The sequence below is a fragment of the Muscardinus avellanarius genome, assembly GCF_963383645.1.
Source record: "Muscardinus avellanarius genome assembly, chromosome: 12".
Lineage (NCBI taxonomy): Eukaryota > Metazoa > Chordata > Mammalia > Rodentia > Gliridae > Muscardinus > Muscardinus avellanarius.
The window spans coordinates 55424521-55447291 of NC_137798.1; the positions used below are offsets into that span (position 1 = coordinate 55424521).

The 22771-nt window shown below is 39.6% G+C and overlaps 1 protein-coding gene across 1 annotated transcript in view; it reads left to right on the forward strand.

Annotated features, from left to right (window-relative positions):
* The window catches only part of LOC308271009 (disks large-associated protein 5-like), a gene marked incomplete at both ends in the record, with an annotated part of 53156 nt that overhangs the window by 23258 nt on the left and 7127 nt on the right, over positions 1-22771 (forward strand). Inside the window, 10 exon segments of the mRNA XM_080707144.1 lie at positions 1742-1925; positions 4701-4761; positions 5623-5863; positions 7624-7673; positions 9044-9159; positions 10477-10548; positions 11613-11673; positions 15960-16075; positions 17393-17464; positions 18529-18589. Coding sequence (XP_080563270.1) covers positions 1742-1925; positions 4701-4761; positions 5623-5863; positions 7624-7673; positions 9044-9159; positions 10477-10548; positions 11613-11673; positions 15960-16075; positions 17393-17464; positions 18529-18589 — 1034 coding nt within the window.

The following is a 22771-nucleotide window of genomic DNA, read 5'->3' on the forward strand; positions in this document are numbered from 1 at the left end:
CTGCGCGATCCTCCTGTCTCCGCCTCCCAAGCGCGGGGATTACAAGCGTGCGCCACCATACCGGTTGCAAAGGGCCTTATTAAGTAGCTGAGGCTGTCTGCAAACTGGAACTGTGATCCTCCAGTCTCCGCCTCCCGAATGCTGGGAGTACTGGGATTACAAGCGTGTGCCACCAAGCCTGGCTAAGGCTTTGTTGTTTAAAACATATTTTTCTTCTGGTAGATTTGTTATCTTTCCTTCCTGTACTTATTATTTTCTTTATCTAAGAGGATTTCTTCAACTTAGAAAAGGCTTTTTTTGTTATTTTATTCTTTGAGACAGAGTCTCACTAAGCTGCCTTGAACTGTCTTCCTCCTGCCTCAGCCTCCTGGGGTTACTGGGTTTACAGGCATGTACCACCAGCCTGACTCGGTTTCCTAACTGTGACACTAGCTATCATGTTTTTCATTTCAGAGAGCTCTTTCCTATTCCCCAAATGCCCTGTTTTCTAACCTTCTGCATAGTGTTTCATATTTGCACCTTCTCACCATTGTGTGGATAGTGATAATGGTTTTATGCTTTCCCCCCATTGTAGTCAGTATTTGTTTCAAGATGGTTTCATCTGTTTTGTTTTCTGTCCCTCGGATTAGATGTTTTTCCCAGGAATCTGATCCTTTACTACTTGCTCATAGTCAGGAATGGGTACTGACAAGAGCCTCTGAGCGCATGGGTAGAGCCTTACCGAGAGAGAGCTGGGCCGTTATGCCAGGAACCTACACATCGCTGCATTTGAATCTTTTCTCATAGGCTATTTGGATTCCCCAGAGAGAATTATTCTCCTCTGCTGCCTGGTGGGTAAAATTTTGGCTGCCAGCCATTCAGGAACTATTAGGGGAAGATAAGCCGAGTGTCTCAGCAGTTGATTTGTAAATATGTACCTGTGCCTTTATTTTTCATATATTACCTCATCTTTCAGCTTTATCTATATTCCCCCAAACCAGAAACCCTCTGTTTCTTCTTTGAGGAAATAACCTGGTAGTTTTTGTTTTTTGTGGGGAGGGATGTTGCTTTGCTATGCAGTGATCAAAGGACCTCTCCTCTAATTAGTCCTCTACTGACTGTGAACTCCTCGTCCTGTTCTGAACTCCATTTTATCTCCACTTTGAAAGATACAGTGGGGACACCAGTTCTTTTGAAAGATTCTGTGGCAGAAATAGGATTGACTCTCTTCTCTTCTGATTGGTGGTTTAATATTCATTTGTTTGGATTTGCTAGATAATATCCCACATGTCAATTTACACTCCAGCTTTCAGAATGGTCTCATTATTGTCTCTTCTTCAGAATCATTTTTCCTTGTAGAGTTCTGCCTTTTCTGATTATTTTTGTTAATGTTACGGTAGGATGTCAGGTGGAATCACAGACTAATGTGAGGGTCTAATATCATCTTTAACAGAAAATCCCAGGAGTCTAACAAACATTACTTGACAGGAGGAAGAAACTAGTTAGTAGGTAGTAAGACTCATTAACCTAGTGAGACTCTATTTCAAAATAAAAATAAAACAGGGCTGAGCTATACCTCAGGTAGAATGCAACTGGGTTCAATCCCCAGTGTCACAATATAGATAGATAGATAGATAGATAGATAGATAGATAAAAACCAATAAGTAGGCTTTGTACTTTCTTCCTGGTTATAAAGAAAAATTAATAAAACTTTTTGGTGTTTTGATGATTTTGTGTGTGTGTGATATCTTTCATCTTCTAGTACTTTCTTCTGACTGTCCTTCTCAAAGACGTGGAACTCCTAAATCTGTGAGCAAAGCTGTGCGTGAGAGCACAGCTGATACAGACCCTCTAGGACAAACAACGTCATCAGAGAATCCTGATCCTCAGAGGACCAAAAGTGAACATGTTGATGAGATTTTGTTTTCAAATACTCCCGAAAGCAGGTATTTATCATGTTATTAAGAGTTTAACAAATGCTGGTATGAAATATTTAGATTCTCAAGCAGGTAATATATTTCCAGCATATATTTTAAATTAATTTTATTTATTTATTTATTTATTTATTTATTTATTGATGATGGGATTGGGAATTGAGCCCAGGGTGTTCTATCTCTGAGCAACACCCCTAGCCCTTTTATTTATTTATTTATTTTTAATTTTTAATTTGGAAACAGGGTCTTGCTAGGTTGATGATAGTCTCACTACTTTCTGAGGCTGTCCTTGAACCTGTGATCCTCCTGTCTCAACCTCCGAAGTACTGGGATTACAGGCATGTACCACCACACCCAGCTTTAAGCTTTACGATGACCTTATAACATAGGTAAATCTTCCTTTTCATAAATAAGGAGCCAGGCATGTGGTATGTACCTGTAATCCCAATATTTTTGAACCATTTAGCAAGACTCTGTTTACAAATAAGACCTAAAAAGGGCTGAGGTATAGCTCAGAGAGGAATGCCCTTGGATTCAACTCCTAGTACCCAAAAAAAAAAAGAGGAAATGGAGTCTTAATATTTCAGATTAGAGCTGGCGTATAGCACATGCCTGTAGTCCCATCCTCTCAGGAGGCTGAAACAGGAGGATTACTTGTGTCCCAGACCTATCTGGGTAACATAGTAAGACCGCATTTCAAAAAAACAAAACAAGCCAGGCGTGGTGGTGCACATTTGTAATCTCAGTACTTTGGAGGCTGAGACAGGAGGATCACAGGTTCACAGCCAGCCTCAGCTACTTAGTGAGGCCCTCTGCAACTTAATGAGACCCTGTTTCAAAATTAAGAATAAAAAATAGGGCTGGGGGTGTAGCTTGGAGGTAGAATGCCCCTCAGCTCAATCCCCAGTATTGCAAAAGAAAAAAAAAAAATTCAGGTTGCTAATTGGTCATGTTTAGATGGGCAAAGTACATTCTGTGCAGCACTACAAAGAAAAGATGCAATAAGGTATCCTTTGGTGTTCAGTAGATCTGAGCTAAAACACAGCTCTGTGACTTACTAGCTGTGAAACTTTGGTTCAGCTTAACCTTCAGCTTCCTCCTCATCTACAAAACAACAGTGCTGGTGATTCTCCCTCCAGGGTCATTAAGAGGTGAACACTTTTGCCGGGCATGATGCCACACGCTTGTAATCCTAGCATTTGGGATGCTGAGACAGGAGGATCGCGGGTTCGCAGACAGCTTCAGCTACTTAGGCCCTTGGCAACTCAGTGAGACCCTCTTTCAAAATAAAGCATAAAAGATAGGGCTGGGAGTAGAGCTCAGATGTAGAATGCCCCTGGGTTCCATCCCCAGTACTGCAAAAAGAAAAAAGAAGGAAAAAAAAGAGGTAGACACTTTTATAGTAGCCTTTAGAAAAGGTACCTCAAATTGCCATCTTGACAGATGGCAGAGCATAGAGAAAGGGGAGTTGGTGTGTCCTGAACAACGATTTGGGGATAGAGATGGTTCTAGGTTCTTAATTGTATCATCTCATTTAATCACTGCAAAAGCCCTACAAGGTAGTAGATCCCCATTTTTCAGTTGAGAAAACTTGAAAAGTTCAGCTTATGACCGGTGAAGCTGGATACTGTCTGCTTTTTTTCTACTTCGTAGCACTGCCTCTACACAAATGCATCAAAAGTCCTCGTTAATGGAACATGAGTGCACAGTGATGATAGGAAAGAGGTATTTTAAGTTGGAAATAAAATTATAATCTAGTACCAAGAAAAGACTCTTGGGTTTATCACTAATCTGGAAATGGGACAGAATCGAAAATTCAGTTATTGTAGCAAATTGCACTAAAGAAATGAGGAAAGTAGGAAAGGCATCTATGAATTAAAGTAGGCAAAGCAAATGACAGTTTTTATTTTGAAATGCTTAAATATTTCATGGAATGAGTTTTTTCAGGTTTTAATATATGCCAAAAGTCTTTTTAGGTTTTATGAGGATAAAAATCTTTCAGGTATTATAGAAATCTGTAGGTTATAAAAGATCAGTTTATTATCATTTTTTACTTTTATATATCCTGTAGTTTATTATCTTGTACTAGGAATAGCTATACTTTTGAGTCATACTACAAGTATTTCTTAAAAATTTACTTAATTGCTAAAAAACAGTCCTGAAAAGGGCATCTTAGAATAAACAACTCTGTACAATAAAGGCAAAGTGAAGCAAGATACTAGAAAAAGAATAAATTAAAAAAAAATTCAGAGATTGAGATAAATATTTTCCTATGGGTTGGCAGGTGGGTACTGGGAATTGAACCCAGGGGTTTTCTACCTCTGAGCTACACCCTCAGCCCTATTGAATTTTATTTCAAAACAGGGTCTCACTAAATTTATGGTGGGTATACACTAGCATTGAACCTGTGGTACTACTATGAGACAGATATTTCTAATAAAATATGAATTAAGAATTTCATAATAAAAATATGTTGTTCCTAGCATTTGGGAGGCGGAGACAGTTGGATCGCGCAGGTCGAAGCCAGGAACGCTGGCTTAAGAGACCCTGTTTCAAAAAAAAAAAAAAAAAAGTATAAAATAGGTCTGTGAGTGTAGCCCAGAGGTAGAAGGGTTTCCAGGAACCCCAGTACCACAAAAAAAAAGTGGGGGGGGGGTGCTGGGACTATATGGCTCGAAGGTAGAGTGCCCCTAGGTTCAGTAACAGGTACTCCCAAAAAAGATAGTAATATGCTTAGTTATCTGAGTATAATGCTGCTCTTTTGTTTTTGGCTCTTTTCTTTTTCAGGAAGAGCATAGTAGAAGATGCTCAGTGTCCTGGATTGCAGGGTTTAATTGAAATAAACCATGTGAGTCCCATTTCAGAATGGTAGATAGCCCAGTACATCATTTGCTATGCCATTATATGTAATGCCTCCATAAACAACACCCAGAATTTCCATTGGACATCTAAATCAGTCATTTATTCAGAGTGCTTGTTTCAGTGGCCTTTAGATTGTTTGAAACCATGCCTTTTTGTTCTTCAATCTATATCAAGATGAATACAGAGCCCACAAAGTAGAGAAGCAGAAAAAGTAGAAAGGTAGAGAAATCAAACTTGGGCCACTTTTTTTCTTTTTTTTCTTTTCTTTCTTTTTCTTCCTTTTTGGTACCAGGGATTGAACCCAGGAGCATTCTACATCTGAGCTACAACCTCACCCTATTTTTTATTCTTTATTTTGAAACGGGGCCTCCCTAAGTTGTGGGGAGCCTCACTAAGTTACTGAGGCAGGCCGCAAACCTGCAATCTTCCTGTCTCAGCCTCCCAAGTACTGGTATAACAAGTGTGTGCCACCACACCCAGCTATGGCCATTATTTTTGTAAACCGCTTCACTGTAACATAGCAATGCTTATTTGCTTATGGTTTATATCTAGCTGTTTTTGCAAAGCATTGGTGGAGTTAATAATGAGATTCTGGCCCACCAAACCTTCTACATTTACTGTCTAGTCCTTCACACAGAATTTTTGCTATTCCCTGGAGTGTAGGTACTTGTAGAGAATCTTGCCTTTGTTCCTATTTCTTCTATAATGTTATTTGAACAGATTGTCATGAAGCAAGACAGTAAGATTTAGTGTTCTATAGCTTGTGTTCAGAATGTCACTTTTCTGTTTTTCTTACTTGATAGCAGCAAGACTTCTATTGTAATATAATGACCACTTTTAATTCCAGGATGTAAATAAGATAAACTGTGAGATGGATTGCTTACCTGGTGAAAGAATTAGTTTACCTCTTCTCACTGGTGGAGTAGCAGAAGATATTACTACTAACAAAAAAGAAATTTCAGAGGTTGTAGAAACAACGGAAACAAATTCTTCAATTACCTCACAAGGTGTTTTGATGAGTAGCCCTGAAAAAAATATGCCATCACAACATAATGCCTTGCAAGAAGAAGCTAAAACTTCTCAATCAGGTAAAATCACTTAAAACACAATAAGACCTTGTTGAAAAATGAACTTGGGAAGCTGGGCGTGGTGGCCTACACTTGGAGTCCCAGTACTTGGGAGGCTGAGACAGGAGAATCACAGGATCTTGGCCAGCCTCATCTACTTAGTGAGGTCCTCTGCAATTTAGTGAGACCTTATTTCAAAATTAAAAGTAGGGCTAGGGATGTATCTCGGAAGTAGAATGCCCCTGGGTTCGATCCCCAGTACCACCAAAAAAAAGAAAAGGAAGAAAAAAAATGATCTTGGATTAAGGTATAAATTATCGTAAATCTGAGTACCAGTTTCTAAAGATGAGAGTTGAGGAATTGGATGCTCACCATAAATATCTCATGAAAATTACGTGAAGCTTGGTGTGGTGGTGCACGCCTGTAATCCCAGTACTTGGGAGACTGAGAGAGAAGAGGCACAGGTGGAAGACTAGTCTCAGCAACTTAGCAAGACCTGTTTTAAAAGAAAATTAAAAAGACCTGGGGGTGTAGCTCAGAGTGCCCTGGGCTCAATCCTCAGTGTCAAGAAAATAAATAAATAAAGGCTGGGGATATCACTCAGTGGTAGAACACTCCTGGGTTTAATCCCAAATACTGCAAAAATAAAATATGCTGTAGCACACTTCTCTTGATCCCAAACCTGAAAAATAGCCTATTTTTCCTCCTTCCTGATAATTCCTACCTACTTTGTGACTGTTCTATAAGAGGAAAAAGAACTTATGTTTTTGTTATAATATGATGTGTTCTAGTTATATTTGTTATTTTCATCTGCTACTCTGTGGTGTTGGCCTGAGGCCTAATGTGAAATAAAATGGTAAAACTATGGCCAGACATTTAATGTCCACCAACTGCACTTGATCGGCATCTTTTGGGTGCCTTTACTATTACAAGCATGAGATTTCTTTGTAAAAGACGTGTGGACGTGTGTGTGTGTGTGTGTGTGTGTGTGTGTGTGTGTGTGTGTTGCTGTGAATTGAACCCAGGGGCATCGTACCTTTGAACCACACCCCAGTCCTATTTTATTTCTTTATTATGAAACAGCCTTGCTTGGCAGGGTGGTGCATGCTTATAATTCCTGTACTTGGAAAGCTGAGAAGAATCACCAGTTCACACCTCCCAGCCTCGGCTATGTAGTGAGGCCCTCTGCAACTTAGACCCTGTTTCAAAATAAAGAATAAAAAATTGGAATGGGGATGTAGCTTAAAGGTAGAATGCCCCTGGGTTGAATCCCCAGTTCTAGGGGGAGAAAAAAAATTCTTGCTAACTTATTGGGGCTGGCCTTAAACCTGTGATACTCCTTTCTCAGCCTCCTAAATTACAGGGATTATAGGCATGCACCATCGTGCCTGTCTAGAAGATACTTTATACTGAAATTAAGGAAAACAGTATTATCAAAATAGGGGTGTGTGAGCCAGGCATGGTGGTGCACGCTTGTAATTCCAGCATTTAGAAGGCTGAGACCAGAGGATCTAGGTTTGTGGACAGTCTCAGCTACTTAGGCCCTTTGTAACTCAGTAAGACCCTGTTTCAAAATAAAGAGTAAATAATAGGGCTGGGGTTGTAACTCAGAGGTAGAATGCCCTGGGTTCAATCTCCAGTACCAAAAGAAAAAATTAAATAGGGGTGTGTGTGTGTGTGTGTGTGTGTGTGTGTGTGTGTAGCATAAAACAGCCTCTATTTTTGTTTTGGTATTTGATATGTAGAACTTAAGTTAAAAATTGTTTTCTCTTGTTTTTCAGTACTATTTGATAATAAAAGCCTCACTACCGAATGCTACCTTCTTGATTCAGTAAGTTTTCCCACTTAATTTGACAAATTTTTTTTATTCAATTTGTTTTTTAAAATAAAATAAATACTACTTTTTGTATGTGAGGTTTAAATTTATGTTTTATTTTTTTTTGTTTTTGTTTGTTTTTTGTTTTTGCGGGTGTGGGGATGGAACCCAGGGGCATTTGACCTCCAAGATACACCCCCTGCCCTATTATTTTTTTTATTCTTTATTTTGAAACAGGGTCTCACTAAGTTGCAGAGGGCCTCACTAAGTAGCTGAGACTGGCCACAAACCTGTGATCCTCCTGTTTTAGCCTCCCAAGTACTGGGATTACAAGCATGGGCCACCATGTCCAGCTGTTCATATTCTTTTAGATTGCCATGTTTATGTCCTGATATTTTGTTTGGAAATTGCTCAGACTTTTAATGAATTCTTGCCTCTAAATCTAGTTCAAATCTTAGCTCTTCTTTGTGGCCTCCTTCTAAAACTCTCCTCTTTCCTTTTTTAATTTATATTTAGACAAGTGTATAGGCACATAAAACATATATTTAATCTCTTATTAAAAGAGTATAGCCGGGCGTGGTGGCGCACGCTTGTAATCCCCGTGCTTGGGAGGGAGAGACAGGAGGATCATGCAGGTTCGAAGCCAGCCGCGCACTGGCTTAGGAGACCCTGTTTCCAAATAAAAATGTAAAAATAGGTCTGGGAGTGTAGCCCGGAGGTAGAAGGGCTTCCAGGAACCCCAGTGCCACCAAAAACAAACAAACAAACAAAGAGTATAGCTGAGCGTGGTTGCACACGCTTGTAATCCCAGCATCTAGGAGGCAGAGACAGGAGGATCTCAGTTCGAGGACAACCTCAGTTACTTAGTGAGGCCCTTTGCAACTCAGTGAGACCCTGTTTTAAAATAAAGAATAAGAGCTGGGCGTGGTGGTATACACTTGTAATCCCAGCATTCAGGAGGCTGAGACCAGAGGATTGCAGTTCACGGACAGCCTCAGCTAGTTAGTGAGGCCCTCCATAACTTAGTGAGACCCTGTTTCAAAATAAAGAATAAAAAAAATAATAGGGCAGGGGGTGTATCTTGGAGGTCAAATGCCCCTGGGTTCCATCCCCACACCCGCAAAAACAAAAAACAAACAAAAATAAAACAGGGCTGGGGATATGGCTCAGCGGTTACAATGTCTCTGGGTTCAATCCCCAGTGCCCCCCCCCAAAATTATTTGAAGCTAGGTGTTGCTGGAAAGTAGCATAATCGTTACATTATTAATAATTTTATTGTTGCGATGGAAACTTGTTTATGTTATTAATTAACCTCTTAGTGTCACATTGAAGATTTACCTGGTGAAACTCTTGATGGTTCTTGATGTCTGTCATTTTCTCTCTAGCCGGGCCTGTGCTACAGTAATCAGATGGCGGGGAGACACCAGGAGCATGCCAGGCGTATTTCCTTCGGTGGTAATCTGATTGCCTTTTCACCTCTGAAGCCCCTCAGCAGAGAACAGTAAGAAGAACTTTGAATTTAAAAATAAATACGTACATACTCTTCGTATTATCAGTGCTGTGATATATTCTTAGACTGTTAGAAATTTGTATGTTCGCTTTTATCCAGTCACTTACATAGTATCATCTAATGTTTTAATATTCAGTGTTTATCCAAGTGTATTAGATGTACTATTTCTCAAGGGAAGTGGGGATATTTTGTATATTAACCACATAGAATAAAAAGTATGTTTTGTCTCTTGTTTATTTATTTATTTATTTATTTTTTGGTGGTACTGGGGTGGAACCCAGAGGCTTTTTAACGTCCGGGCTATACTCCCAGACCTTTTTTTTTTTTTTTGAAACAGGGTCTCACTAAGTTGCTGAGAGCCTCACTAGGCAGCTAAGACTGGCTTCGAACTCATGCGATCCTCCTGTCTCAGCCTCCCAAGCGCGGGGATTACAAGCGTGCGCCACCACGCCCAGCTTGTCTCTTATTTAAAATGCATAGGTTTAAAGCTAAGTATACTTATTTACAGCTTATGAACAGTTTCAGTTTAATTTAAACTGAATGCCCCTCAGCTCAATCCCCAGTATTGCAAAAAAAAAAAAAAAATTCAGGTTGCTAATTGGTCATGTTTAGATGGGCAAAGTACATTCTGTGCAGCACTACAAAGAAAAGATGCAATAAGGTATCCTTTGGTGTTCAGTAGATCTGAGCTAAAACACAGCTCTGTGACTTACTAGCTGTGAAACTTTGGTTCAGCTTAACCTTCAGCTTCCTCCTCATCTACAAAACAACAGTGCTGGTGATTCTCCCTCCAGGGTCATTAAGAGGTGAACACTTTTGCCGGGCATGATGCCACACGCTTGTAATCCTAGCATTTGGGATGCTGAGACAGGAGGATCGCGGGTTCGCAGACAGCTTCAGCTACTTAGGCCCTTGGCAACTCAGTGAGACCCTCTTTCAAAATAAAGCATAAAAGATAGGGCTGGGAGTAGAGCTCAGATGTAGAATGCCCCTGGGTTCCATCCCCAGTACTGCAAAAAGAAAAAAGAAGGAAAAAAAAGAGGTAGACACTTTTATAGTAGCCTTTAGAAAAGGTACCTCAAATTGCCATCTTGACAGATGGCAGAGCATAGAGAAAGGGGAGTTGGTGTGTCCTGAACAACGATTTGGGGATAGAGATGGTTCTAGGTTCTTAATTGTATCATCTCATTTAATCACTGCAAAAGCCCTACAAGGTAGTAGATCCCCATTTTTCAGTTGAGAAAACTTGAAAAGTTCAGCTTATGACCGGTGAAGCTGGATACTGTCTGCTTTTTTTCTACTTCGTAGCACTGCCTCTACACAAATGCATCAAAAGTCCTCGTTAATGGAACATGAGTGCACAGTGATGATAGGAAAGAGGTATTTTAAGTTGGAAATAAAATTATAATCTAGTACCAAGAAAAGACTCTTGGGTTTATCACTAATCTGGAAATGGGACAGAATCGAAAATTCAGTTATTGTAGCAAATTGCACTAAAGAAATGAGGAAAGTAGGAAAGGCATCTATGAATTAAAGTAGGCAAAGCAAATGACAGTTTTTATTTTGAAATGCTTAAATATTTCATGGAATGAGTTTTTTCAGGTTTTAATATATGCCAAAAATCTTTTTAGGTTTTATGAGGATAAAAATCTTTCAGGTATTATAGAAATCTGTAGGTTATAAAAGATCAGTTTATTATCATTTTTTACTTTTATATATCCTGTAGTTTATTATCTTGTACTAGGAATAGCTATACTTTTGAGTCATACTACAAGTATTTCTTAAAAATTTACTTAATTGCTAAAAAACAGTCCTGAAAAGGGCATCTTAGAATAAACAACTCTGTACAATAAAGGCAAAGTGAAGCAAGATACTAGAAAAAGAATAAATTAAAAAAAAATTCAGAGATTGAGATAAATATTTTCCTATGGGTTGGCAGGTGGGTACTGGGAATTGAACCCAGGGGTTTTCTACCTCTGAGCTGCACCCTCAGCCCTATTGAATTTTATTTCAAAACAGGGTCTCACTAAATTTATGGTGGGTATACACTAGCATTGAACCTGTGGTACTACTATGAGACAGATATTTCTAATAAAATATGAATTAAGAATTTCATAATAAAAATATGTTGTTCCTAGCATTTGGGAGGCGGAGACAGTTGGATCGCGCAGGTCGAAGCCAGGAACGCTGGCTTAAGAGACCCTGTTTCAAAAAAAAAAAAAAAAAAAGTATAAAATAGGTCTGTGAGTGTAGCCCAGAGGTAGAAGGGTTTCCAGGAACCCCAGTACCACAAAAAAAAAGTGGGGGGGGGGGTGCTGGGACTATATGGCTCGAAGGTAGAGTGCCCCTAGGTTCAGTAACAGGTACTCCCAAAAAAGATAGTAATATGCTTAGTTATCTGAGTATAATGCTGCTCTTTTGTTTTTGGCTCTTTTCTTTTTCAGGAAGAGCATAGTAGAAGATGCTCAGTGTCCTGGATTGCAGGGTTTAATTGAAATAAACCATGTGAGTCCCATTTCAGAATGGTAGATAGCCCAGTACATCATTTGCTATGCCATTATATGTAATGCCTCCATAAACAACACCCAGAATTTCCATTGGACATCTAAATCAGTCATTTATTCAGAGTGCTTGTTTCAGTGGCCTTTAGATTGTTTGAAACCATGCCTTTTTGTTCTTCAATCTATATCAAGATGAATACAGAGCCCACAAAGTAGAGAAGCAGAAAAAGTAGAAAGGTAGAGAAATCAAACTTGGGCCACTTTTTTTCTTTTTTTTCTTTTCTTTCTTTTTCTTCCTTTTTGGTACCAGGGATTGAACCCAGGAGCATTCTACATCTGAGCTACAACCTCACCCTATTTTTTATTCTTTATTTTGAAACGGGGCCTCCCTAAGTTGTGGGGAGCCTCACTAAGTTACTGAGGCAGGCCGCAAACCTGCAATCTTCCTGTCTCAGCCTCCCAAGTACTGGTATAACAAGTGTGTGCCACCACACCCAGCTATGGCCATTATTTTTGTAAACCGCTTCACTGTAACATAGCAATGCTTATTTGCTTATGGTTTATATCTAGCTGTTTTTGCAAAGCATTGGTGGAGTTAATAATGAGATTCTGGCCCACCAAACCTTCTACATTTACTGTCTAGTCCTTCACACAGAATTTTTGCTATTCCCTGGAGTGTAGGTACTTGTAGAGAATCTTGCCTTTGTTCCTATTTCTTCTATAATGTTATTTGAACAGATTGTCATGAAGCAAGACAGTAAGATTTAGTGTTCTATAGCTTGTGTTCAGAATGTCACTTTTCTGTTTTTCTTACTTGATAGCAGCAAGACTTCTATTGTAATATAATGACCACTTTTAATTCCAGGATGTAAATAAGATAAACTGTGAGATGGATTGCTTACCTGGTGAAAGAATTAGTTTACCTCTTCTCACTGGTGGAGTAGCAGAAGATATTACTACTAACAAAAAAGAAATTTCAGAGGTTGTAGAAACAACGGAAACAAATTCTTCAATTACCTCACAAGGTGTTTTGATGAGTAGCCCTGAAAAAAATATGCCATCACAACATAATGCCTTGCAAGAAGAAGCTAAAACTTCTCAATCAGGTAAAATCACTTAAAACACAATAAGACCTTGTTGAAAAATGAACTTGGGAAGCTGGGCGTGGTGGCCTACACTTGGAGTCCCAGTACTTGGGAGGCTGAGACAGGAGAATCACAGGATCTTGGCCAGCCTCATCTACTTAGTGAGGTCCTCTGCAATTTAGTGAGACCTTATTTCAAAATTAAAAGTAGGGCTAGGGATGTATCTCGGAAGTAGAATGCCCCTGGGTTCGATCCCCAGTACCACCAAAAAAAAGAAAAGGAAGAAAAAAAATGATCTTGGATTAAGGTATAAATTATCGTAAATCTGAGTACCAGTTTCTAAAGATGAGAGTTGAGGAATTGGATGCTCACCATAAATATCTCATGAAAATTACGTGAAGCTTGGTGTGGTGGTGCACGCCTGTAATCCCAGTACTTGGGAGACTGAGAGAGAAGAGGCACAGGTGGAAGACTAGTCTCAGCAACTTAGCAAGACCTGTTTTAAAAGAAAATTAAAAAGACCTGGGGGTGTAGCTCAGAGTGCCCTGGGCTCAATCCTCAGTGTCAAGAAAATAAATAAATAAAGGCTGGGGATATCACTCAGTGGTAGAACACTCCTGGGTTTAATCCCAAATACTGCAAAAATAAAATATGCTGTAGCACACTTCTCTTGATCCCAAACCTGAAAAATAGCCTATTTTTCCTCCTTCCTGATAATTCCTACCTACTTTGTGACTGTTCTATAAGAGGAAAAAGAACTTATGTTTTTGTTATAATATGATGTGTTCTAGTTATATTTGTTATTTTCATCTGCTACTCTGTGGTGTTGGCCTGAGGCCTAATGTGAAATAAAATGGTAAAACTATGGCCAGACATTTAATGTCCACCAACTGCACTTGATCGGCATCTTTTGGGTGCCTTTACTATTACAAGCATGAGATTTCTTTGTAAAAGACGTGTGGACGTGTGTGTGTGTGTGTGTGTGTGTGTGTGTGTGTGTGTGTGTTGCTGTGAATTGAACCCAGGGGCATCGTACCTTTGAACCACACCCCAGTCCTATTTTATTTCTTTATTATGAAACAGCCTTGCTTGGCAGGGTGGTGCATGCTTATAATTCCTGTACTTGGAAAGCTGAGAAGAATCACCAGTTCACACCTCCCAGCCTCGGCTATGTAGTGAGGCCCTCTGCAACTTAGACCCTGTTTCAAAATAAAGAATAAAAAATTGGAATGGGGATGTAGCTTAAAGGTAGAATGCCCCTGGGTTGAATCCCCAGTTCTAGGGGGAGAAAAAAAATTCTTGCTAACTTATTGGGGCTGGCCTTAAACCTGTGATACTCCTTTCTCAGCCTCCTAAATTACAGGGATTATAGGCATGCACCATCGTGCCTGTCTAGAAGATACTTTATACTGAAATTAAGGAAAACAGTATTATCAAAATAGGGGTGTGTGAGCCAGGCATGGTGGTGCACGCTTGTAATTCCAGCATTTAGAAGGCTGAGACCAGAGGATCTAGGTTTGTGGACAGTCTCAGCTACTTAGGCCCTTTGTAACTCAGTAAGACCCTGTTTCAAAATAAAGAGTAAATAATAGGGCTGGGGTTGTAACTCAGAGGTAGAATGCCCTGGGTTCAATCTCCAGTACCAAAAGAAAAAATTAAATAGGGGTGTGTGTGTGTGTGTGTGTGTGTGTGTGTGTGTGTAGCATAAAACAGCCTCTATTTTTGTTTTGGTATTTGATATGTAGAACTTAAGTTAAAAATTGTTTTCTCTTGTTTTTCAGTACTATTTGATAATAAAAGCCTCACTACCGAATGCTACCTTCTTGATTCAGTAAGTTTTCCCACTTAATTTGACAAATTTTTTTTATTCAATTTGTTTTTTAAAATAAAATAAATACTACTTTTTGTATGTGAGGTTTAAATTTATGTTTTATTTTTTTTTGTTTTTGTTTGTTTTTTGTTTTTGCGGGTGTGGGGATGGAACCCAGGGGCATTTGACCTCCAAGATACACCCCCTGCCCTATTATTTTTTTTATTCTTTATTTTGAAACAGGGTCTCACTAAGTTGCAGAGGGCCTCACTAAGTAGCTGAGACTGGCCACAAACCTGTGATCCTCCTGTTTTAGCCTCCCAAGTACTGGGATTACAAGCATGGGCCACCATGTCCAGCTGTTCATATTCTTTTAGATTGCCATGTTTATGTCCTGATATTTTGTTTGGAAATTGCTCAGACTTTTAATGAATTCTTGCCTCTAAATCTAGTTCAAATCTTAGCTCTTCTTTGTGGCCTCCTTCTAAAACTCTCCTCTTTCCTTTTTTAATTTATATTTAGACAAGTGTATAGGCACATAAAACATATATTTAATCTCTTATTAAAAGAGTATAGCCGGGCGTGGTGGCGCACGCTTGTAATCCCCGTGCTTGGGAGGGAGAGACAGGAGGATCATGCAGGTTCGAAGCCAGCCGCGCACTGGCTTAGGAGACCCTGTTTCCAAATAAAAATGTAAAAATAGGTCCGGGAGTGTAGCCCGGAGGTAGAAGGGCTTCCAGGAACCCCAGTGCCACCAAAAACAAACAAACAAACAAAGAGTATAGCTGAGCGTGGTTGCACACGCTTGTAATCCCAGCATCTAGGAGGCAGAGACAGGAGGATCTCAGTTCGAGGACAACCTCAGTTACTTAGTGAGGCCCTTTGCAACTCAGTGAGACCCTGTTTTAAAATAAAGAATAAGAGCTGGGCGTGGTGGTATACACTTGTAATCCCAGCATTCAGGAGGCTGAGACCAGAGGATTGCAGTTCACGGACAGCCTCAGCTAGTTAGTGAGGCCCTCCATAACTTAGTGAGACCCTGTTTCAAAATAAAGAATAAAAAAAATAATAGGGCAGGGGGTGTATCTTGGAGGTCAAATGCCCCTGGGTTCCATCCCCACACCCGCAAAAACAAAAAACAAACAAAAATAAAACAGGGCTGGGGATATGGCTCAGCGGTTACAATGTCTCTGGGTTCAATCCCCAGTGCCCCCCCCCCCCCAAAATTATTTGAAGCTAGGTGTTGCTGGAAAGTAGCATAATCGTTACATTATTAATAATTTTATTGTTGCGATGGAAACTTGTTTATGTTATTAATTAACCTCTTAGTGTCACATTGAAGATTTACCTGGTGAAACTCTTGATGGTTCTTGATGTCTGTCATTTTCTCTCTAGCCGGGCCTGTGCTACAGTAATCAGATGGCGGGGAGACATCAGGAGCATGCCAGGCGTATTTCCTTCGGTGGTAATCTGATTGCCTTTTCACCTCTGAAGCCCCTCAGCAGAGAACAGTAAGAAGAACTTTGAATTTAAAAATAAATACGTACATACTCTTCGTATTATCAGTGCTGTGATATATTCTTAGACTGTTAGAAATTTGTATGTTCGCTTTTATCCAGTCACTTACATAGTATCATCTAATGTTTTAATATTCAGTGTTTATCCAAGTGTATTAGATGTACTATTTCTCAAGGGAAGTGGGGATATTTTGTATATTAACCACATAGAATAAAAAGTATGTTTTGTCTCTTGTTTATTTATTTATTTATTTATTTTTTGGTGGTACTGGGGTGGAACCCAGAGGCTTTTTAACGTCCGGGCTATACTCCCAGACCTTTTTTTTTTTTTTTGAAACAGGGTCTCACTAAGTTGCTGAGAGCCTCACTAGGCAGCTAAGACTGGCTTCGAACTCATGCGATCCTCCTGTCTCAGCCTCCCAAGCGCGGGGATTACAAGCGTGCGGCACCACGCCCAGCTTGTCTCTTATTTAAAATGCATAGGTTTAAAGCTAAGTATACTTATTTACAGCTTATGAACAGTTTCAGTTTAATTTAAACTGAATGCCCCTCAGCTCAATCCCCAGTATTGCAAAAAAAAAAAAAAAATTCAGGTTGCTAATTGGTCATGTTTAGATGGGCAAAGTACATTCTGTGCAGCACTACAAAGAAAAGATGCAATAAGGTATCCTTTGGTGTTCAGTAGATCTGAGCTAAAACACAGCTCTGTGACTTACTAGCTGTGAAACTTTGGTTCAGCTTAACCTTCAGCTTCCTCCTCATCTACAAAACAACAGTGCTGGTGATTCTCCCTCCAGGGTCATTAAGAGGTGAACACTTTTGCCGGGCATGATGCCACACGCTTGTAATCCTAGCATTTGGGATGCTGAGACAGGAGGATCGCGGGTTCGCAGACAGCTTCAGCTACTTAGGCCCTTGGCAACTCAGTGAGACCCTCTTTCAAAATAAAGCATAAAAGATAGGGCTGGGAGTAGAGCTCAGATGTAGAATGCCCCTGGGTTCCATCCCCAGTACTGCAAAAAGAAAAAAGAAGGAAAAAAAAGAGGTAGACACTTTTATAGTAGCCTTTAGAAAAGGTACCTCAAATTGCCATCTTGACAGATGGCAGAGCATAGAGAAAGGGGAGTTGGTGTGTCCTGAACAACGATTTGGGGATAGAGATGGTTCTAGGTTCTTAATTGTATCATCTCATTTAATCACTGCAAAAGCCCTACAAGGTAGTAGATCCCCATTTTTCAGTTGAGAAAACTTGAAAAGTTCAGCTTATGACCGGTGAAGCTGGATACTGTCTGCTTTTTTTCTACTTCGTAGCACTGCCTCTACACAAATGCATCAAAAGTCCTCGTTAATGGAACATGAGTGCACAGTGATGATAGGAAAGAGGTATTTTAAGTTGGAAATAAAATTATAATCTAGTACCAAGAAAAGACTCTTGGGTTTATCACTAATCTGGAAATGGGACAGAATCGAAAATTCAGTTATTGTAGCAAATTGCACTAAAGAAATGAGGAAAGTAGGAAAGGCATCTATGAATTAAAGTAGGCAAAGCAAATGACAGTTTTTATTTTGAAATGCTTAAATATTTCATGGAATGAGTTTTTTCAGGTTTTAATATATGCCAAAAATCTTTTTAGGTTTTATGAGGATAAAAATCTTTCAGGTATTATAGAAATCTGTAGGTTATAAAAGATCAGTTTATTATCATTTTTTACTTTTATATATCCTGTAGTTTATTATCTTGTACTAGGAATAGCTATACTTTTGAGTCATACTACAAGTATTTCTTAAAAATTTACTTAATTGCTAAAAAACAGTCCTGAAAAGGGCATCTTAGAATAAACAACTCTGTACAATAAAGGCAAAGTGAAGCAAGATACTAGAAAAAGAATAAATTAAAAAAAAATTCAGAGATTGAGATAAATATTTTCCTATGGGTTGGCAGGTGGGTACTGGGAATTGAACCCAGGGGTTTTCTACCTCTGAGCTGCACCCTCAGCCCTATTGAATTTTATTTCAAAACAGGGTCTCACTAAATTTATGGTGGGTATACACTAGCATTGAACCTGTGGTACTACTATGAGACAGATATTTCTAATAAAATATGAATTAAGAATTTCATAATAAAAATATGTTGTTCCTAGCATTTGGGAGGCGGAGACAGTTGGATCGCGCAGGTCGAAGCCAGGAACGCTGGCTTAAGAGACCCTGTTTCAAAAAAAAAAAAAAAAAAAGTATAAAATAGGTCTGTGAGTGTAGCCCAGAGGTAGAAGGGTTTCCAGGAACCCCAGTACCACAAAAAAAAAGTGGGGGGGGGGGTGCTGGGACTATATGGCTCGAAGGTAGAGTGCCCCTAGGTTCAGTAACAGGTACTCCCAAAAAAGATAGTAATATGCTTAGTTATCTGAGTATAATGCTGCTCTTTTGTTTTTGGCTCTTTTCTTTTTCAGGAAGAGCATAGTAGAAGATGCTCAGTGTCCTGGATTGCAGGGTTTAATTGAAATAAACCATGTGAGTCCCATTTCAGAATGGTAGATAGCCCAGTACATCATTTGCTATGCCATTATATGTAATGCCTCCATAAACAACACCCAGAATTTCCATTGGACATCTAAATCAGTCATTTATTCAGAGTGCTTGTTTCAGTGGCCTTTAGATTGTTTGAAACCATGCCTTTTTGTTCTTCAATCTATATCAAGATGAATACAGAGCCCACAAAGTAGAGAAGCAGAAAAAGTAGAAAGGTAGAGAAATCAAACTTGGGCCACTTTTTTTCTTTTTTTTCTTTTCTTTCTTTTTCTTCCTTTTTGGTACCAGGGATTGAACCCAGGAGCATTCTACATCTGAGCTACAACCTCACCCTATTTTTTATTCTTTATTTTGAAACGGGGCCTCCCTAAGTTGTGGGGAGCCTCACTAAGTTACTGAGGCAGGCCGCAAACCTGCAATCTTCCTGTCTCAGCCTCCCAAGTACTGGTATAACAAGTGTGTGCCACCACACCCAGCTATGGCCATTATTTTTGTAAACCGCTTCACTGTAACATAGCAATGCTTATTTGCTTATGGTTTATATCTAGCTGTTTTTGCAAAGCATTGGTGGAGTTAATAATGAGATTCTGGCCCACCAAACCTTCTACATTTACTGTCTAGTCCTTCACACAGAATTTTTGCTATTCCCTGGAGTGTAGGTACTTGTAGAGAATCTTGCCTTTGTTCCTATTTCTTCTATAATGTTATTTGAACAGATTGTCATGAAGCAAGACAGTAAGATTTAGTGTTCTATAGCTTGTGTTCAGAATGTCACTTTTCTGTTTTTCTTACTTGATAGCAGCAAGACTTCTATTGTAATATAATGACCACTTTTAATTCCAGGATGTAAATAAGATAAACTGTGAGATGGATTGCTTACCTGGTGAAAGAATTAGTTTACCTCTTCTCACTGGTGGAGTAGCAGAAGATATTACTACTAACAAAAAAGAAATTTCAGAGGTTGTAGAAACAACGGAAACAAATTCTTCAATTACCTCACAAGGTGTTTTGATGAGTAGCCCTGAAAAAAATATGCCATCACAACATAATGCCTTGCAAGAAGAAGCTAAAACTTCTCAATCAGGTAAAATCACTTAAAACACAATAAGACCTTGTTGAAAAATGAACTTGGGAAGCTGGGCGTGGTGGCCTACACTTGGAGTCCCAGTACTTGGGAGGCTGAGACAGGAGAATCACAGGATCTTGGCCAGCCTCATCTACTTAGTGAGGTCCTCTGCAATTTAGTGAGACCTTATTTCAAAATTAAAAGTAGGGCTAGGGATGTATCTCGGAAGTAGAATGCCCCTGGGTTCGATCCCCAGTACCACCAAAAAAAAGAAAAGGAAGAAAAAAAATGATCTTGGATTAAGGTATAAATTATCGTAAATCTGAGTACCAGTTTCTAAAGATGAGAGTTGAGGAATTGGATGCTCACCATAAATATCTCATGAAAATTACGTGAAGCTTGGTGTGGTGGTGCACGCCTGTAATCCCAGTACTTGGGAGACTGAGAGAGAAGAGGCACAGGTGGAAGACTAGTCTCAGCAACTTAGCAAGACCTGTTTTAAAAGAAAATTAAAAAGACCTGGGGGTGTAGCTCAGAGTGCCCTGGGCTCAATCCTCAGTGTCAAGAAAATAAATAAATAAAGGCTGGGGATATCACTCAGTGGTAGAACACTCCTGGGTTTAATCCCAAATACTGCAAAAATAAAATATGCTGTAGCACACTTCTCTTGATCCCAAACCTGAAAAATAGCCTATTTTTCCTCCTTCCTGATAATTCCTACCTACTTTGTGACTGTTCTATAAGAGGAAAAAGAACTTATGTTTTTGTTATAATATGATGTGTTCTAGTTATATTTGTTATTTTCATCTGCTACTCTGTGGTGTTGGCCTGAGGCCTAATGTGAAATAAAATGGTAAAACTATGGCCAGACATTTAATGTCCACCAACTGCACTTGATCGGCATCTTTTGGGTGCCTTTACTATTACAAGCATGAGATTTCTTTGTAAAAGACGTGTGGACGTGTGTGTGTGTGTGTGTGTGTGTGTGTGTGTGTGTGTTGCTGTGAATTGAACCCAGGGGCATCGTACCTTTGAACCACACCCCAGTCCTATTTTATTTCTTTATTATGAAACAGCCTTGCTTGGCAGGGTGGTGCATGCTTATAATTCCTGTACTTGGAAAGCTGAGAAGAATCACCAGTTCACACCTCCCAGCCTCGGCTATGTAGTGAGGCCCTCTGCAACTTAGACCCTGTTTCAAAATAAAGAATAAAAAATTGGAATGGGGATGTAGCTTAAAGGTAGAATGCCCCTGGGTTGAATCCCCAGTTCTAGGGGGAGAAAAAAAATTCTTGCTAACTTATTGGGGCTGGCCTTAAACCTGTGATACTCCTTTCTCAGCCTCCTAAATTACAGGGATTATAGGCATGCACCATCGTGCCTGTCTAGAAGATACTTTATACTGAAATTAAGGAAAACAGTATTATCAAAATAGGGGTGTGTGAGCCAGGCATGGTGGTGCACGCTTGTAATTCCAGCATTTAGAAGGCTGAGACCAGAGGATCTAGGTTTGTGGACAGTCTCAGCTACTTAGGCCCTTTGTAACTCAGTAAGACCCTGTTTCAAAATAAAGAGTAAATAATAGGGCTGGGGTTGTAACTCAGAGGTAGAATGCCCTGGGTTCAATCTCCAGTACCAAAAGAAAAAATTAAATAGGGGTGTGTGTGTGTGTGTGTGTGTGTGTAGCATAAAACAGCCTCTATTTTTGTTTTGGTATTTGATATGTAGAACTTAAGTTAAAAATTGTTTTCTCTTGTTTTTCAGTACTATTTGATAATAAAAGCCTCACTACCGAATGCTACCTTCTTGATTCAGTAAGTTTTCCCACTTAATTTGACAAATTTTTTTTATTCAATTTGTTTTTTAAAATAAAATAAATACTACTTTTTGTATGTGAGGTTTAAATTTATGTTTTATTTTTTTTTTGTTTTTGTTTGTTTTTTGTTTTTGCGGGTGTGGGGATGGAACCCAGGGGCATTTGACCTCCAAGATACACCCCCTGCCCTATTATTTTTTTTATTCTTTATTTTGAAACAGGGTCTCACTAAGTTGCAGAGGGCCTCACTAAGTAGCTGAGACTGGCCACAAACCTGTGATCCTCCTGTTTTAGCCTCCCAAGTACTGGGATTACAAGCATGGGCCACCATGTCCAGCTGTTCATATTCTTTTAGATTGCCATGTTTATGTCCTGATATTTTGTTTGGAAATTGCTCAGACTTTTAATGAATTCTTGCCTCTAAATCTAGTTCAAATCTTAGCTCTTCTTTGTGGCCTCCTTCTAAAACTCTCCTCTTTCCTTTTTTAATTTATATTTAGACAAGTGTATAGGCACATAAAACATATATTTAATCTCTTATTAAAAGAGTATAGCCGGGCGTGGTGGCGCACACTTGTAATCCCCGTGCTTGGGAGGGAGAGACAGGAGGATCATGCAGGTTCGAAGCCAGCCGCGCACTGGCTTAGGAGACCCTGTTTCCAAATAAAAATGTAAAAATAGGTCCGGGAGTGTAGCCCGGAGGTAGAAGGGCTTCCAGGAACCCCAGTGCCACCAAAAACAAACAAACAAACAAAGAGTATAGCTGAGCGTGGTTGCACACGCTTGTAATCCCAGCATCTAGGAGGCAGAGACAGGAGGATCTCAGTTCGAGGACAACCTCAGTTACTTAGTGAGGCCCTTTGCAACTCAGTGAGACCCTGTTTTAAAATAAAGAATAAGAGCTGGGCGTGGTGGTATACACTTGTAATCCCAGCATTCAGGAGGCTGAGACCAGAGGATTGCAGTTCACGGACAGCCTCAGCTAGTTAGTGAGGCCCTCCATAACTTAGTGAGACCCTGTTTCAAAATAAAGAATAAAAAAAATAATAGGGCAGGGGGTGTATCTTGGAGGTCAAATGCCCCTGGGTTCCATCCCCACACCCGCAAAAACAAAAAACAAACAAAAATAAAACAGGGCTGGGGATATGGCTCAGCGGTTACAATGTCTCTGGGTTCAATCCCCAGTGCCCCCCCCCCAAAATTATTTGAAGCTAGGTGTTGCTGGAAAGTAGCATAATCGTTACATTATTAATAATTTTATTGTTGCGATGGAAACTTGTTT